Source organism: Oryctolagus cuniculus, chromosome 4 (assembly GCF_964237555.1).
Source record: "Oryctolagus cuniculus chromosome 4, mOryCun1.1, whole genome shotgun sequence".
Lineage (NCBI taxonomy): Eukaryota > Metazoa > Chordata > Mammalia > Lagomorpha > Leporidae > Oryctolagus > Oryctolagus cuniculus.
In genome coordinates this window covers 120,856,700-120,872,887 of record NC_091435.1, presented here as the reverse complement: position 1 = coordinate 120,872,887, position 16,188 = coordinate 120,856,700, and the positions used below count along the sequence as shown (strand labels likewise).

The 16,188-nt window shown below is 45.6% G+C and overlaps 1 protein-coding gene across 6 annotated transcripts in view; it reads left to right on the top strand.

Moving 5' to 3' along the window:
* Positions 1-16,188, top strand: part of SCHIP1 (schwannomin interacting protein 1) — a 175,923-nt gene that overhangs the window by 107,287 nt on the left and 52,448 nt on the right. Inside the window, exon 1 of one of the 6 annotated variants that reach the window (XM_008266407.4) lies at positions 8,876-9,159. The exons of the other annotated variants lie outside the window; for them this stretch is intronic. Coding sequence (XP_008264629.1) covers positions 9,130-9,159 — 30 coding nt within the window. The 5' untranslated portion in view covers positions 8,876-9,129. Of the gene's footprint in view, positions 1-8,875; positions 9,160-16,188 lie in introns of those variants that run through there. 6 annotated transcript variants of the gene reach the window in all.

Genomic DNA, 16,188 nt, shown 5'->3' with positions numbered 1-16,188 from the left:
TTAGAAGGAAAAGTGACAGCCATTGGTTCATACTAAAAATTTGCACAGGAAACTGTTTTTTAAAATAACCTGCATAAATGTCACTAGGATCAGTCTAAAACGTTGGCAGAAATTAGTTCACACAGTTCGTAAGACTCTCAGGTGAGTTGCTTATTTATAAGAATAAAAAATCATAACCTGTCTCATTTTTATCTTTCTCCTGTCTTCCACTTCAGGCCTCAGAGTGTTGCTGGGAAATGTGTGGAAGTATCTCTGGAGGCTTCAGTCCCGTGTCTGCAGTGTGGGAAATGACCCCTATGCAGCCATGGCCACAACAGCCTCTACCAGGCACGCTATCCCAGCAGTCACAGACCACTTAAGATGCTCAGATCACACAGGTCATTAAATCTATTTAAAATGCAGAGCAAGAAGCAAGGGAAAGAAAAGGGCTGGCTGCCAGACTTAGGCTATGGTACGGGCATGAAGAGGGACGACCCCACCTGTACCTTGGGCTATGTGGTATCTCCGCATCCAGCCTCTGCCACAACCGCTTTCTGTGTTGGTGATACAGAATCGAACCAGAAGTGAGGTTTGAGAAAGCATTCTGAACTAGACAGAGTTGTCTTCTATTGACACATAAGATGATTGGTCAGACACAGGGGCAAGTCCTGCCAGCTTTCTCTGTAGCTTGCCTCTTGATCAGAAGTTGGGAGCTGTGTTTGCATTTCTTGGGCATAAAACACGTAGGACCAAGTTGAATGTCACCAGCGGGCAGTCTTATTCAATCTAATGAATAAGAGTGCAACATGTGCCTCTGGTTATTTGATATGTCATGAATATTAGATGCTTTTTCATCTTTCCATCCTTTTCTGTGCTCAACAGACACAGAAACATAATACACACCTGATCTAGGACTAACACATCCAGTTTACTAACTTATTTGATATTTCATGCATGAATTCTGACTATGTCCACTTGCCTACTCATTAACTAAATCTAACACATCTTAATCATTTCACCTGTGTCTTGCAGGCTGTCACATGTCCTTTATCTATACTTAACATGTCTTAAGAGTTTCATCCAGGGCCAGGGCTGTGATGTAGTGGGTAAAGCCATCTCCTGCAATGCTGGCATCCCATATAGGCGCCAGTGTAGCCCTGGCTGCTCCACTTCCAATCTGGCTCTGTGCTGTGGACTGGGAAAGCAGTGGAAGATGGCTCAAGTCCTTGGGCCCCTGCGCCCATGTGGGAGACCCGGAAGGGGCTCCTGACTCCTGGCTTCCGATCACCCAGCTCCAGCCATTGTGGCCACTTGGGGAGTGAACCAGTGGATGGAAGACCTCTCTCTGTCTCTCTGCCTCTGCCTCTCTGTGATTCTGCCTTTCAAATAAATAAATAAATAAATCTTTAAAAAAAAAAAAGGAGTTTCATTCCTCCTGACTTTCCTGTCTTCTACAGTGGAATTCAATCAATACTCTTAAATAATACAGCAAAGCCTTACAAAATCTCTTGGAAAAGCTTCCCTACCATAGTCCAAGCACTCACATATACTCCTTCCAGTGAGCAGCCTACAGCTGTTCCTTTACAGACCCAGTCGAGGCCACCCAATCATCTTCCTCCCTTGTATTCCCCACCCCCCTGCCCCATCACCACCACCACCACCACAGCTTCCTCCTTACTCAACATGTCACCCACCACATTCTAAGAGCGAATGGAGGCTGGCCCCATGTTCCTGGTCCAGCTCTTGCAGCATCTGCCCCCTTCAGTTATTTTCCTATCCATCATCATCACTCTCTGCCTTCTGCTCCCGTCCTTCTGCTCTGCCCACCTAGACCTTTGGGTCTCTTGTATCTCAAACAGCCACAACAACCACCTCCATGATTCTGTTACACATTCAAGCTACGACTCTAATGCTCTGATTCACCAGCAAACTTCTTTACTAATTGCTCTCTCTGTTCCTCAACTTCTTAACTACAACCACCTGGCTTCCAACCCCGAAACACCACTACTGAAATTACTCCCTGTGGTAAGTCATGACTTCCTATTAGTTAAAACTGATGGCCTCTGGTCGTCTTTTTCCTCTCCATCCCTGCAGTATTTGAAGAATCTGCGCTCTGCCCGCCTGCCCTCCATCTCCTTGACCCCTCACTGTGCTAGTTTTCATTTGCTCTCCCCTTGTTGATCATACCTCTGCTGTATCTTCTTGCCCTCTAAATGTGGGCTGTCATTCAAGTGTTAGTTTTCTATTTCCACTGGCACAAATCATCACAAATGTAGTGGCTTACATCACACATTTGTTGGACTACAACCCCAGAGTTCAAAGGTCCCAAGTGTTCTCAGAAGACTGAAGTCACCAGGCTGCAGCTGCATTTCTTCTGGTGTCTCTAGGGAGAGTCCATTTCCTTCTTCTAGAGGCAGCCCACCTCCGGCCCAGGGAGCCTCTTCCTCTGTCTCCAAAGCTAATGATGTTGGGCCGAGTCCTCCTCATACTGCCCTCTCTGGTTCTTCCTCTGGTGCCTCCCTCTTTTATCTGGTGAGGGTCCTTGGGATGATTACAGTACCTCACTTGGGTAACCCACTTGCTTTTCATCTCCAGAATCATCCGGTCAGCAGCCTTAATGGCCCTTTGCCATGTGAGGATTAGGACCAGATTAGGCCAACTGCAGTGGTACTTTGCTTCTCTACAGTCTCTCCCTTCCAAATTCACTTCCACAGCTTCAATCAGCTTCTTCCTGCAAAAGCTCACCCAATTCTGATGGCCTGACTTCATTCTTGAGCTTCAGTTGCCTTTTGTACCTTCGACTGAAAACTTTGTGGGTAAAAAGTAGAAGAAAAAAAAAAACCTCCTTCCTGCACCCCAGCTCCCAAGAATTAGTTTGTTCTCCCATCACCCGTGTTTCTTTTCACAGCACAAATTTCATTCCAGTTTCTGTCCTGTTCAGTCCCCGATGTCAGATCACTGCCCGAGTGCTACCCATTCTTCTTTTGCAGTGTCTGGAATGCATCCATCCATCTTCCCCTTCCATTCCCATTCCCATTCGCACCTCTATCCTTCTGGCCTCTGTTCCTTGAAAGCTTATTATTTCATTCTGTTCCTTTTCTGTGTCCCTACCAGATATTTCTACAGGTTACTGTAATTTCACCCTCTTATCAACCCAGTGGGCAGGGAATAAACATCTCTAATTTATAGATGAGAAAATTGCGTGGAAGAGAGATGAGGTAATTCTCCGAAGGTCTACTCATTTATACTCATTTATGCATTCATTTAAAAAATATTTACTAAAAGCCTACCAATATATGAGCTCAGTAAAATATGTTGTCTATTGAGAGCCTGTTCTATACCCGATAGTGCTATTTCAGCACCAAGGAAAATCAATCAAGATCCAAGTTCTAAGGAAGCCTACATTAATCTATATCTTGAAAAGACAGACATTAAAGGAATTAATAACCCAATGAACACAATTGTTGCAATCTCTTGGTTCACCCTAGCTTCCTCTCTTGAATTCCTAGTGAACAAAGTCTCTTTGGAGATACTGAAGTCATTCTTCATCATACACAGTCATTTGTGTGTCACCAGCATCCCTTACCAAACTCCTCGAGGGCAGAAACACTGATTCACATGGCACATAGTAGGAACTTGTTTCAACTGCAAGGTTGTAAGAATCAAGGGAGATGTTGAGGAAAGCACTTTCACAAACTGAAGCGTGTTCAGAGGTGTGTTCTCGTTGATGCTGCTGCCTGGGCTGGGGGCAACAACAGCGATAGCAGTTCTTCTTCAGGTGGGACATTTACAGACTGGGTTCCCCTTGTAGCCACAGGATCCATTTTCCCCACAGTTCCTTTTTTCTTTTACCTTGTAAAAAAGCACAAGTTAAAGCTGTGTGAAATACCTGGCTACTTTCCCCAGTTTGCCAAAGAAAAGCTTAAAGTTGACTGCCTAAGACAGCGACTTCCTGTCCAGCTTCCCCCGCCCCAGTACTTCCTTTTTCCCAACATTTCACTGTAAACATTTTCCAATGGGAATTTTTTCATGAATGCCCAGTGATACCAGCTCCTACAGCTGAGGTTCTTTTTTTCTAAACTTTCTTTGTCACAACTATCCATTGATCTGTCCCTCAACCCATCCATCAATTCCTCGCATTATTTGATGCATTTCAAAGTAAGTTGCCAAATCAGTAATTGTCCCCTTAAATTCTTTAGCCTGCATATCATAAACTAGACTTTAAAATTTGGTAGCAAGCTCTGTATTATTTTCCAGATGCAATTTATTCTTCAGACATAAATTTTAATATTATATAAATTTTATAGCAGACCATGAAATGCACAAATTTTAAATGTTTTATGCAATGACTTTTGACAAATATACATAAACCAACTGATGCCAGAGAATTTCCTCTACCCTTTTCAAATCAGTCCTTGATCCCAGTAATTAACTTTGGAGACTACCCTCAGATGGCCCATGGGTGTATTTTCCTACCACTGTGTTTATTGTCCCCCAACATCTTCCTCCTGTTGCTACTAATTGCCACAACTTTTTCTTACTCAGATGCTTTGTGCTTGTTATTGGTCATGTCACAGTTTTCTGGGGCCTCAGTTTCTCCATCTGGAAAATGACAGTGTTGGATTAAATGATCTCTTGAGGTCTCCTAGAAATCTGTATTTAGTGACACAGTGGTTTGTATGATGGCAGAAACAGGAACAATATTTTAATCAGGAAATACTTGAGTTTTTTTTTTTTTCTCTTTAAAATATGCCCTGGGTCTGGATTTAAGTAAAACTGCACTGCAACCTTGCTCTTACTTGATAGATTTTTATTTTAAGGCCAAACTTCTTTGGCTCAAACAAAGGGAGTTTATTTCTCTATGTCTGGTGGGTCTTCCTTTAGCATTTGTCTTAGGCAGTTATATAACAAAATACCATAAACAGGGCCACTTAACAAGTAACAGAAACGCACTTCTCATAATTCTGGAGGCAGGGAAGTCTAAGACCAAGGCGCCAGCAGATTCAGGGTCGGGTAAGGTCGTGTCCCCTGATTCGTGGGTGGCATCATCTCACTGTGCCCTCCCCTGGTGGAAGCAGCAGAGCGGTCATGGGGGCCTCTTTGGTGGGGATGTGCATCTCGCACGTGAGGGCTCTGCCTCTGTGGTCCGAGCTTACAGGTCCCACCTCCTCACAGCATTTCAACCTGGGAATTCTGAGGGCAGACAGGCAGCTCTCTCTGGTGCATTCTCACCTGGTGCCAGTCCAGGAAATCACTTTTGTTTCTTTGTTCTACTTACTTTGATGTCTTGTTTGTTGCTGGGCATGTCACAACTTTCTTGGGCCTCAGTTTCCATATCTGGAATTTAACAGCGTTGGACCAAGTGATCTCTTGAGGTCCCATCGAAATCTGAAACTTAGTGCTTTTAATGAGAAGAGAAGCTCTGAGGATTTAAGAAGTAAAAGGAATTATGCTGCTAGACTGTGCTGAAAAATAACAAGTTCATCAATATTTCTCAGTCAGAAGTAACAAATGGGACTGCCGTTTGGTAAGTTATTCTAGCCTGAATGTTTCTTGGAACAACTGGTTGCTGTTCAAAGTTTTTTGTGCTAGCAAATCATAATTCAAATGATAACACAAAGTCCTTTCCAATAAATGGCTATAAAGAGAAGCCCGCTTGATATATTCCTTTTTTCTCCTTGTTTATACCACTTGGGAGGGTTTTTTGACAGGATTTGGGATACAATTGTCATAAATCTGTTCTCCCCAGAGCCACCTCTGAATCACTTCCACTATTTATGGAACTGCAACTGTGAACAGTAGAATCATGTTTAGACTTTTTTTTTTTTATATAACACATGATACATGTCTTTAGGAGCTTATGTAATATATCCCAGAGCCTTCAGTTTGGGAAGAGAGCAGAGTTCAGAAAGTAGCTTTGTAAACTTTGTGCAGCTTGGATGCCTGTTCTGAGTCTTAAGGTCATAGATGGTGAGAGCAGGAATTTGAGCCAGGTCAGACAGCCTTTGAAGTGAGAGCTCTTCTGTCATGGAAGGTGGGAGGATGCCTTCTGTATTAAGCCCAAGGTTTTCATTTCATCTTATCAGCTGCCTTGCAAAAGGAACTTTTTCTTTGGCCTACCTTTCCTTGCTGATACTTAGGATTCCAGAACCTTCCTTTGGTGGCTGGATGGCAAGGCCATCTGCATAGAGGGCTCTGTGTCTGTAAGGTGTGGATTACCCAATGGCGAGGTGGAGTGTGGGATGGGCGAGGGTATTGATTGTTGCCTTTCCCTGAAAAGTTACTGCCTTCTTTCCTACTGAAGAAGATTCTGCCTTCCAAGACTTGTGAATCATTCATCAGGCTTTCCGTGTGCTTCTGACCTAAGCGCAGGCCTGGAAAGCCCTGCACGTGTTTCCTGGCCCACCTCTGCTGTAGCAGAGCCCTGCAGGGCCCTGCCCCTCTGCAAGAGCTATCCCCAGAGTTCTCCTTTGAACCTAGTGCTGAAATAGGAGTCTGTGAGAACACTAAGGGTTAAGCCTGCCCTGCCGCCTTTTCATTCTCCTAAGAAGGCTCAATGAGTGTGCATATGAGTGTGTCAGTGGAGCTGAATTAAGGGAGCAGACTTTTCTCCTCATTGAATCTCAAATAGCAAAAATTAAGAATATTTATAAGGGCCACTGCTATGGCATAGTGAGTTAAGCAGCCTTCGCCTGCAGCATCAGCATCCCATATGGGCATCGGTTCCTGTCCTGGCTGCTCCGCCTCCAATCCAGCTCCCTGCTGATGGCCTGGGAGAGCAGTGGAAGATGGCTCAAGTGTTTGGCCCCCTTCATGCCTGTGGGGGACTTGGAAGAAGCTCTTGGCTCCTGGCTTTGGATCAACCCAGCTCCAGCTGTTGCAGGCATTTGGGGAGTGAACCAATGGATGGAAGACCTCTGTCTCTGTCTCTCCCTCTCTCTGTCTATGACTCTGCCTCTCAAATAAATGAATCTTAAAAGAAATTTATAAAAATAGGCATTTTTCTTTCCAAATAACAGAGATGTTGTTGTAAAATTTAAAACACATTAGCAGATGTGGCCATTCAGCCTGGTGCGTGAAATGCCTGAGTCCCACGTTAGAGCACCTGGGTTCAGTTCCTGGCTCTGGCTCCTGGTTCCAGCTTTCTGCTAACGCAGACCCTGGGAGGCAGCTGTGATGGCTCAAGTGATTGGGACCCAGCCACTCACATGGGAAACTTGGGGGTTGTGTTCACAGCAGCTCTCAGCTTCAACCCCAGCCCTTGCAGGCATTTGGGGAATGAGCTGGTGGACTGGGGCTCCCTCTCTGTCTCTGTCTCTGCTTCTCAAATAAATTTTTTAAAATATAATAAATTACCAAATATTCCAAGCATGAACTCTCACCATTCATTAAGAGAGTGCTTCATGTGAGAACTCTTGCCAGCCATCTCAGTAGCGTAACGAAGACTCTATGGTTACTGACGAGAAGGGAAAGTTTTGAGAAGGGTGATAGGGAGATATTAAAATAATATTCCTTCTCATTTTTAAGGAAATTTGATTAAATTCAGTCAAGTTTTTAGGGAGTGCCATTTTTGTATTGGAATCATTTTATTAAGAAAAAATGCAATGAATTGCTTGTGGCAAGTGAGGAATATAAAGAAATTTTACTTTACTGGGTTTTCTATTTTTCTTAATTTTCAGTCATTAAGTTGGCTTGAAGCGTTTACAGACCTGCTCATTGCTTTTTATATTTCCTGAAGTCCTACCTAGAAGGTCCCTGAAGCTGCTAAGAGGTTGGGCCCAGTGTTTTCTCAGAATTCTGGATTATCCAATGTGCATTGCCTTTGCTTGTTCTATGCAGGGCCATTTCCATTGCTGTCTCTTGGGTGGGATGGTCTGATTCAGGGGTCATGTGTGCTACAGTGGGAGTGTGTATATTCACATTGCAGCATGTACATATATATATGTGCAAAGCCACACCTTTTTTTTGTAAAAAAGATTTATGTATTTATTTGAAAGGTGAGTTAAAGAGAGGAAAAGACAGAGTGTGAGATCTTCTATCTACTGGTTCACTCCCCAAATGGCTGGGACTGAGCCAGACCCAAGCCAGGAGCCTGGAGCTTCTTCTGGGTCTCCCACATAGGTGCAGGGACCCAAGCACTTGATCCATCTTCTGCTGCTTTCCCAGGCACATTATCAGGGAGCTGGATTGGAAGTGGAGCAGCCAGGACTTGAGCTGGCACTCATATGGGATGACTGTGCGGCAGGCAAGAGTTTAACCCACTGTACCACAGTGCCAGCCCCACAAAGCCACACTTTCAAAATAAACTTATAAGTTTAGTTTCCATGAAATGAATAAATTATACTAACAAATATTGTAATATGTGTTCTCCCTACAAAAATTACAGTAATAATTATTTCATCTTATGTCTAACTTAAAAATAAGCAAAGAACCCGAGATACTTGTTAGTGGGGAATTAAAGTATTACCAAATAATATGTTTTTAAAGAGGGAAGACACTCCTTTAGGTTACAAACTTGACAGCCCCTTGAAAACCTAGCATGGAAGACATCCTCTCAGTGTGGGTATTCAGAATGGAGTGTTTTCCCTGTAGCACGTTCAAAGTTCTGAAATGCTCTTTCAAGCCTTTTTTTTTTTTTAAATAGCACCAACCAACCAGCCTCCATGGGCAAGAAGATGATGCCGGAGGTTAGAAATGTTCAACTGCAACATTGATTTGTGCCTGTCCCTTTCCCTCTCCCTTGCTGGCCTTTTTCTCTTTAATGAGGACGAGAATGTTTCCACATCAGTTAACTGCCTTCATAAAGCACCAGAAGGTCACACCAGCCCCAGACTGATCCTTCTCTTTGTGCCCATAATATAATTGGCTGATTGTGCGGGCGCTGCGCCCCCTCCCCCCGCCGGCCGCGCTCCCCGTCGCGGAAGCCGGCCTCGCTGCCTGGCTAGGCGGGGAGCGGCGCGGCGCGCCTCCCGGCACAGGCAGTGCCACTGCGCAGGTTGATCAGCGAAACAGCATCCATTTTAATCTGCGGGGAGCCCCTGCCTTTCCAGGGCGTTCTCGCCGCCGCCCGCGCGTGGATGCTCGGAGCTTTCCCTTCGCAGCCTCGCTGAGCAGTCCTGCTTTGGGGTCTGCGCCCTAGGATGCACTGAGATGGTACATCAGGAGAACTGCTCGTATCAGGTAGGTTTGAAAGCCTGATTTTGAGGCCGGCATCCTCTGGGAGAGGAGGCCTTCCTCTTCCAACGCAGCAGGTTGCCTCTTCCCGGATTTGCAAGGGATTTTGCCTTCCTCCGCTCAGCTCCGGCCTTCATCACATACAGTATCTGAATTGTAATTAGGTTTTCTGGGGAGTAATGGGCCAGAAAGCACTGCTTCCTTGGCCTTTAAAGCATTTGTGAAATCCTGGCTGGTGATCTGTGCTTTGCACATTTTGTATGTCTGTGCAAATAAGAGGAACTGCTTTGAACTGTAATTGAATGTAAGGGGATTCAGAGGACAATCCGATCAGAATTTCATGTTGTAACATTCAGTGTGATTTTTTGTTTTTGTCATTGCACAGGAAGTGAGTTGTTTTATATCCAGTTTGCAGGATTGTCTAAGAATAGTGTGTAAGTCGGAAGTCATAATTGATGGTCCTAGAAATTTTCAAAAATCAACCGGCATGCACTTGACATTTAAAGTTGTACTCCTCTTTCCAAAGTTATTTTTACTACTATGCTGTTTTAAATGGTTAGTGAATAAGAATTTGGTACCAATATGCATTTAAAACTCCAAATAGGAAAATTTTAATGAATGTTCTCAGCTGTGTGCTAATTTGCTATGTAGAGGTATGAATTCAACACTGATCAGTTCCTGAGTGTTGAAGAACTCCTTCCTAGGACTTGAGCTACTGAGACAGCATTGAAAAGAGCCTGGATGTAAACAGACAGCAAGAGCATCCTAAGAGAAAGCCCTGTTTGCCACAGCAGGCATGGCCAGTCTCTGTCTGGATAGTTAATATTGGGATATTACTCAACCCACTGAGTTTAGAAGCTCTCCAGTTCTCTGACTTAAGGATGCCTCTTCCTCGTGTGAGGTCCGTTACCCGCGACTAGCAGGTGTTTCTCCGAAGGTCAGATTGCACAGTGCAAAATGTGGGCAGGCAGAATCGTGCATTTCAGGAGCCTGAAGGCAGTGGTTTCCCAGCTAAGTCAAGTGTGCCTGTGAAAATATACCTGGGCACGTTTCCTCTCTGTAATACTTGGAATTTTATCAGGGTAGGCGTGTTTTGTAGTATTTTCATTTTATAGCATATTTAGGTCCATAGATTCTAAATATTGAGATGTGTGCTGCACAGGAATTCCTTCCATGAGAAGGAGGCTGAGAGGACAAGCAAGGCATCACTTCCACGTACCAGAGAGCTCAGGGCCGGGGATGGCAAGCACTTCTGTAGGGCCTGATCCATGAGTGGCGTGGTTCCAGGTGATCGCATGGCTGTAATAATTAGAATTATTTTCCATCTTCCTCGCTAAGAAGCTGTATAGTTTAAATTTTAAAGGGTAAGATACTGTGAGACTGTCTCCTGTCTCATAAGCATTCTGTTGAATGGGAAATTACTGTTTCTGTAGGTTGAAGAATTGGTCAAATAGCAGCAGCTTCTTGCAAGGAGGGGTTATGTTAGCCTACGGCTTCTTGCAAAGGATGACAAATTGATTCTGTTTTATATGAGCTGCACTATATAACAGTGGCTTGTGTATTTAATAATTTTGAAGTATTTATTGCCTATTTCCACAATAAAATTAAATGTATTCAGTGGCTAATAATAGTTAATAGATTCTGCATCTCCATGGGGTTTTCTAGTAGAACTACCTTCATATGTATGGTCTTTTTTTTTTTTTTTTTTTTTTTTTTAGTGCTCTTCTTTTATGCACAGCTTAGCAGGAACAGAAACATTAACCTTGCAGTCAAATCTTAATCCTCCTTAGGAACCTTAGTGTTAGAACCCAGCAGGCACCAGGTGAGATTGGATTCTGAAGCTGTGGCTTCTTTAAGGCCTTAGATTGATGTTGCCTTAGTCTCTAGTGATAGCCACAGTTTGATGTTTTACAGAACTCCCTACCCCCATTTTTTTTTATGAGGACTTTTTTTTTTTTTAACATGCTAATGCAGTGGTCACAGCAAATTCCTTAGGTTAGTATTTTTTGGTGAATCCACAGCATGTATTTGGACGGCTGATTCCTTCCCCTATCTTCCCTTCCCCCATAAATTATACATGCCAAGAGTTTTAAATGGGGAGTTCATGGTTGGGGCTTCAGGAGCCATTCCTTCCAAAATTCCATGCACATTCTAGTGCATGCGTATAGATGTATTTATTACTATTCTCATCATCGTCATTATAATGATAATGGCCTTTTTTTTTTTTTGACAGGCAGAGTGGACAGAGAGAGAGAGAAAGGTCTTCCTTTTGCCGTTGGTTCACCCCCCCCCCCACAAGTGGCCGCTACAGCCAGTGCGTTGTGGCCGCTCACTGCGCCAATCCAAAGCCAGGAGCCTCCTCCTGGTCTCCCATGTGGGTACAGGGGCCCAAGCACTTGGGTCATCCTCCACTGCACTCACTGGCCACAGCAGAGAGCTGGCCTGGAAAAGGAACAATCGGGACAGAATCCGGCGCCCCAACCGGGACTAGAACCCGGTGTGCCAGCGCCGCAGGCGGAGGAGTAGCCTAGTGAGCTGCGGTGCCAGTACAATAATGGCCTTCTAACTAGTTTACCTGCCCCTGCCCTACCCATAGTCTCTACAGAATGAGCTTTTAAAACTCAAATCAGACCAGTTCCCACAGGTGAGATTTTTTTTTTTTCAAAAGTTACCCGCGGTGCCGCGGCTCACTAGGCTAATCCTCCGCTTGCGGCACTGGCACACCGGGTTCTAGTCCCAGTCAGGGAGCCGGATTCTGTCCTGATTGCCCCCCTTCCAGGCCAGCTCTGTGCTGTGGCCAGGGAGTGCAGTGGAGGATGGCCCAAGTACTTGAGCCCTGCATTCGCATGGGAGACCAGGAGAAGCACCTGGCTCCTGGCTTCAGATCAGCGTGGTGCGCCAGCCACAGTGCACCGGCCACAGCGTGCTGGCCGCGGTGGCCATTGGAGGGTGAACCAATGGCAAAAGGAAGACCTTTCTCTCTCTCTCTCTCTCTCTCTCACTGTCCACTCTGCCTGTCAAATAAATAAATAAATAAATAAAAAGTTACCTGCATTCTCCAAGGTCGCAGGTGGCTCCTGATTCCTCCTGGACACCTTTCCCCTGTTCCTTCATTCCCCTCCCACCACGCTGGGCCACCCTGCACTTGGTCCTCCTGTCTGTGTGGGTTCACTACACCTTCCCAATCCCACCTTCCCACCCCCACGTAGGGTTGCAGATTTAGCAAATAATGCTTAGTGTTTGGGATGTATTCGCACCAAAAAATTGTTCTTTGCTTAAATTTTGAAATCCACATTCATGTAGGCATCCTGCGTTTTTGTTTTGTTTTGTTTTGTTTTGACAGGCAGAATGGACAGTGAGAGAGAGAGACAGAGAGAAAGGTCTTACTTTGCCATTGGCTCACCCTCCAATGGCCGCCGCGGCCGGCGTACTGCGGCTGGCGCACCGCGCTGATCCGAAGGCAGGAGCCAGGTACTTATCCTGGTCTCCCATGGGGTGCAGGGCCCAAGCACTTGGGCCATCCTCCACTGCACTCCCTGGCCACAGCAGAGAGCTGGCCTGGAAGAGGGGTAACTGGGACAGAATCCAGCGCCCTGACCAGGACTAGAACCCGGTGTGCCGGTGCCGCAAGCGGAGGATTAGCCTAGTGACCCATGGCACCGGCCGCATTTTACCCAACAATCCCCAAGCCCCAGGCCCTCAGTCCCTCTCCTCACACCTTGCTCAAATGCCACATCCTGAAGAGACCTTCTCTGACCTACTCCGTGAACTTCTGTCTCCCCAGTTCTTTCTGGCCCAATATTTCTAGTATGCTTTCCTGATTTTTTTGCTTGAGAGACAGAGAGACAGAGCTCCTATCATCTAGTTCACTTCCCCAAAGCCTGCAGCAGCTAGGGCTGGGCCAAGCAAAAGTCAGGAGCCCAGAACTCAATCCAGGTCTCCCATGTGAGTGGCAGGGACCCAAATATTTGAGCCATCACCTGGTGCTTCCCTGGGTGCCCATCAGCAGGAAGCCAGAATTGGAAGTCAGAGCCCATATGGAACCCAGGTCTTCCACTGTGGAACGGAAGCATCTTAACTGGCTTCCTAACTGTTGGGCTACGTGTCTCCCCCCTCATTTCTTTCTATATCTAGTCACAGCACATATTTCACTTATTTATGTGCCCATTTTCTGTGTCCCTACTCTGTGTAAGCACCATGACAATGGGAATTTTTATCTTTGTTCTTGTATGGGTGGGCAAGCTGCTGTGTATAAAATGACTAAGAAAAAGGGCATGGCATCCTTCACAGTTGTAGTACTGGGGCTTCTTGAATTATGACTTTCAGCCCCTTCTCTGCCCTCCCCCAACCGTGAACCTGCAGTTTTCATTGTCTGTGGGTCACATCATCCCCTTGTTTCTTGTTAGCCTTCCCATCTGTGAAATGGGGTTTTCCCAGTTGACACCTGGCCTGAGAGTGGGCAGATCCCCTGGCAGAGGCCGTTTCTGCAGGCACCAGTCAGCTGGCTGTGAGGGGATTCAGAGCCACGCCCCTCCTGTCCTCCGTTCCCCTCAGCCCTTCAGTGTTTCCGGGAGGATTGCTCATCCCCAACTGTTGGTGGCTAATGCATAGAAATACAATTGATTCTTCTCTCTCTCTCACTGTCCACTCTGCCTGTCAAAAAAAAAAAAATACAATTGATTCTTGTATATTGCTTTTCCAAAGAGATCATTGTTGTTGAGTTTGGTAGTTACCAGGAGCCTGACCCTGAATGAGCAAATGTTTGGGTGCTCTGTGCTTTGAACAACATAGGCCAAGGAGTAAACAGAGGGGAACTGCAGTTTCTTGTGGTGGCTTTGGTCTTCAAAGCCCTCCGTGGCCTGTGTGTCCCTTCTCCCTCCCAGAGTTTACACCCACGAGGAGGTGGCCAAGGCATGGGTTGCCATTCTCTCGTAGCCCAGTTCAAAGATTGAGCTGTCGACCTCCATTTCCCAGTCTTGGGAGGAAGCCAGTCTAGTCTCTTCAGGAAAGAACCCTGCCCACAGCTTCAAGCCTGGCAGCCTGGAAGAGGCCAAATTAACTTGTGAGCACAACTTTAGGTCACAGGGTCCATTCTGCTTCAAAGCTCCTAGATAATGTCCGCGTTTTCTTGCAGTTGAATTTGGGAACGATGTGCATGTTTAAAAACAGCAGAACACTTACATCCCCTGTGGCCGTCCCCTCCCTGCGCCCAGTACTGTCTCAGACACAGATCACATCCTCTCATTCTTGGCTATTGTGGGAATGGAGGTCGACCGAGAGAAAGCGGTCCAGTATGTGAATGACTCTCCTCTTGTCCCTCCCTTGGGAGCATGAGAGTCCCTTCTTCAAATGCACACCTGGTGATGACAATCTTTCCTGCCGCCTCGGGTTCCTGAGGGTAAATTCCAGACCCCATTTGCACAGCATTCAAGGCTTAACAGAAATCTGAACCCTGGGCAGCATTGCTGCTCCCTGCAGGTCCAACACGCCTGCCCTGTCACTGCCATCAGCTCTTTTCCTTTGCTGAGACGCCTCCCACCCACACTCCACCTGCTGTCACCTGTCACAGGCTCCTGCAGCTTCCCAGGCTCCAATGCCACCTCCTTCAGGAGATTTTTTCCTCTCTCATCCGCCAGTCAAACTGTCTCCTTCGCGATGCACTTTGTGTTTTCTCTGGAACCCATTACAGCGATTTACGTGGAGCTGTGTTTCCCACAGGAGAAACGCTAGGCTTCTGGAAGGCAAGGACCTTATTGGAATCAACACGGCCTCGGCCATGCGCACGCCCTCAGGGTGTGTGTCCAGCACACATTTGCGGGGTTGAATTGCTTTTCCTGCAGTTGGTGCTGGGCTGAATCCCCAGGATCAGGTTTCCCTTCACAGCCGCAGAGAGAAGCTCGAAGCTGTGCACTGCAACAGGGAGTTGGTGTCGGGGTCTCTTGGCCAGCTGCCAGCCCCTCACACATCCCATGTGCCAGAATGGGGGACTCACAGAATAAGAGACTGAGTGCATTGTCCATGACGTGGCACATGAAGAAAAGCACTCCCTGCCTGCTTCCTCCCCCAGAGAACTTTCCCAAGGTAGATTTCATGGTCTATCCCCAAGCCCTTATGCAAAACACCTGTATGCATCCCCAAGCTGCCTTTCTTAATAGATTGAATGTTGCCAAGTTTTAATTCATCCTTTTGCCATAGAAAGGGATCATTTCCTTGCCTTTTAGAACACCAGATTTTTCTGGGGTAAAATATCTCAGGCCAATAGGAAGTGTCATACCCAGTACCTACAATAAAAGACACCCTCTCTTGGTCTCAAATGATAAAACTGGGGGCTGTATCAGTTGAAGTAGTACATCAAGATATTTTGAAAGTTCTTGCTGGAGAAAGAGGTAAACAGCTCTGCCTGCCCAGATTGGAAAGGCCCATTTAATGGTTAACAAAGGAAAGGAAATATCCCTGTTGACATCAGGCCAAGGGAGGGCTCATTTCCAGATCCCTTCTTCCTGTGAATGAGAAAACAAGGTATCAAATTTGAGTTCATTTAAGATTCCACCCAATTTAAGCCTGGTTTCACCCACAGCAGGAAAAAAAAAATGTATTGAAATGGAAGGAGAATTTCAAAGCATTTTAGTGCATTATTTGATACAGGCTTTTAAATACAAGTTCAGTGAAACAATTTTCTGTGTTGTTCTATAGTGATTTTTTTTTCTCCCTTGGTTGATAGTTCTGCAGAGTACTTCATCATCATTGTTTGGCTCGATTAAAGTATAGTTGTGTTCTGCTCTGTTGAAATTGTTTTTTTTTAATAAGGAGGTGGTAACCTTAAAAATAAAGAAGCTAATTCTGAATATAAATTCATCTGTATTTGTTCTCAGCCACAATATCTGAAAATCTGATTTATGTGTTTTAGCACAAAAGGAGCATGGTGATAAGTGCTACAGATGGGAAAAACAAAATTTTCAACAAAGTGTCAGTGTGGGCATGATATGAAATAGAAATTTTGTACAAGCACATCATTCCTAGTTAAAGTATGGTTTG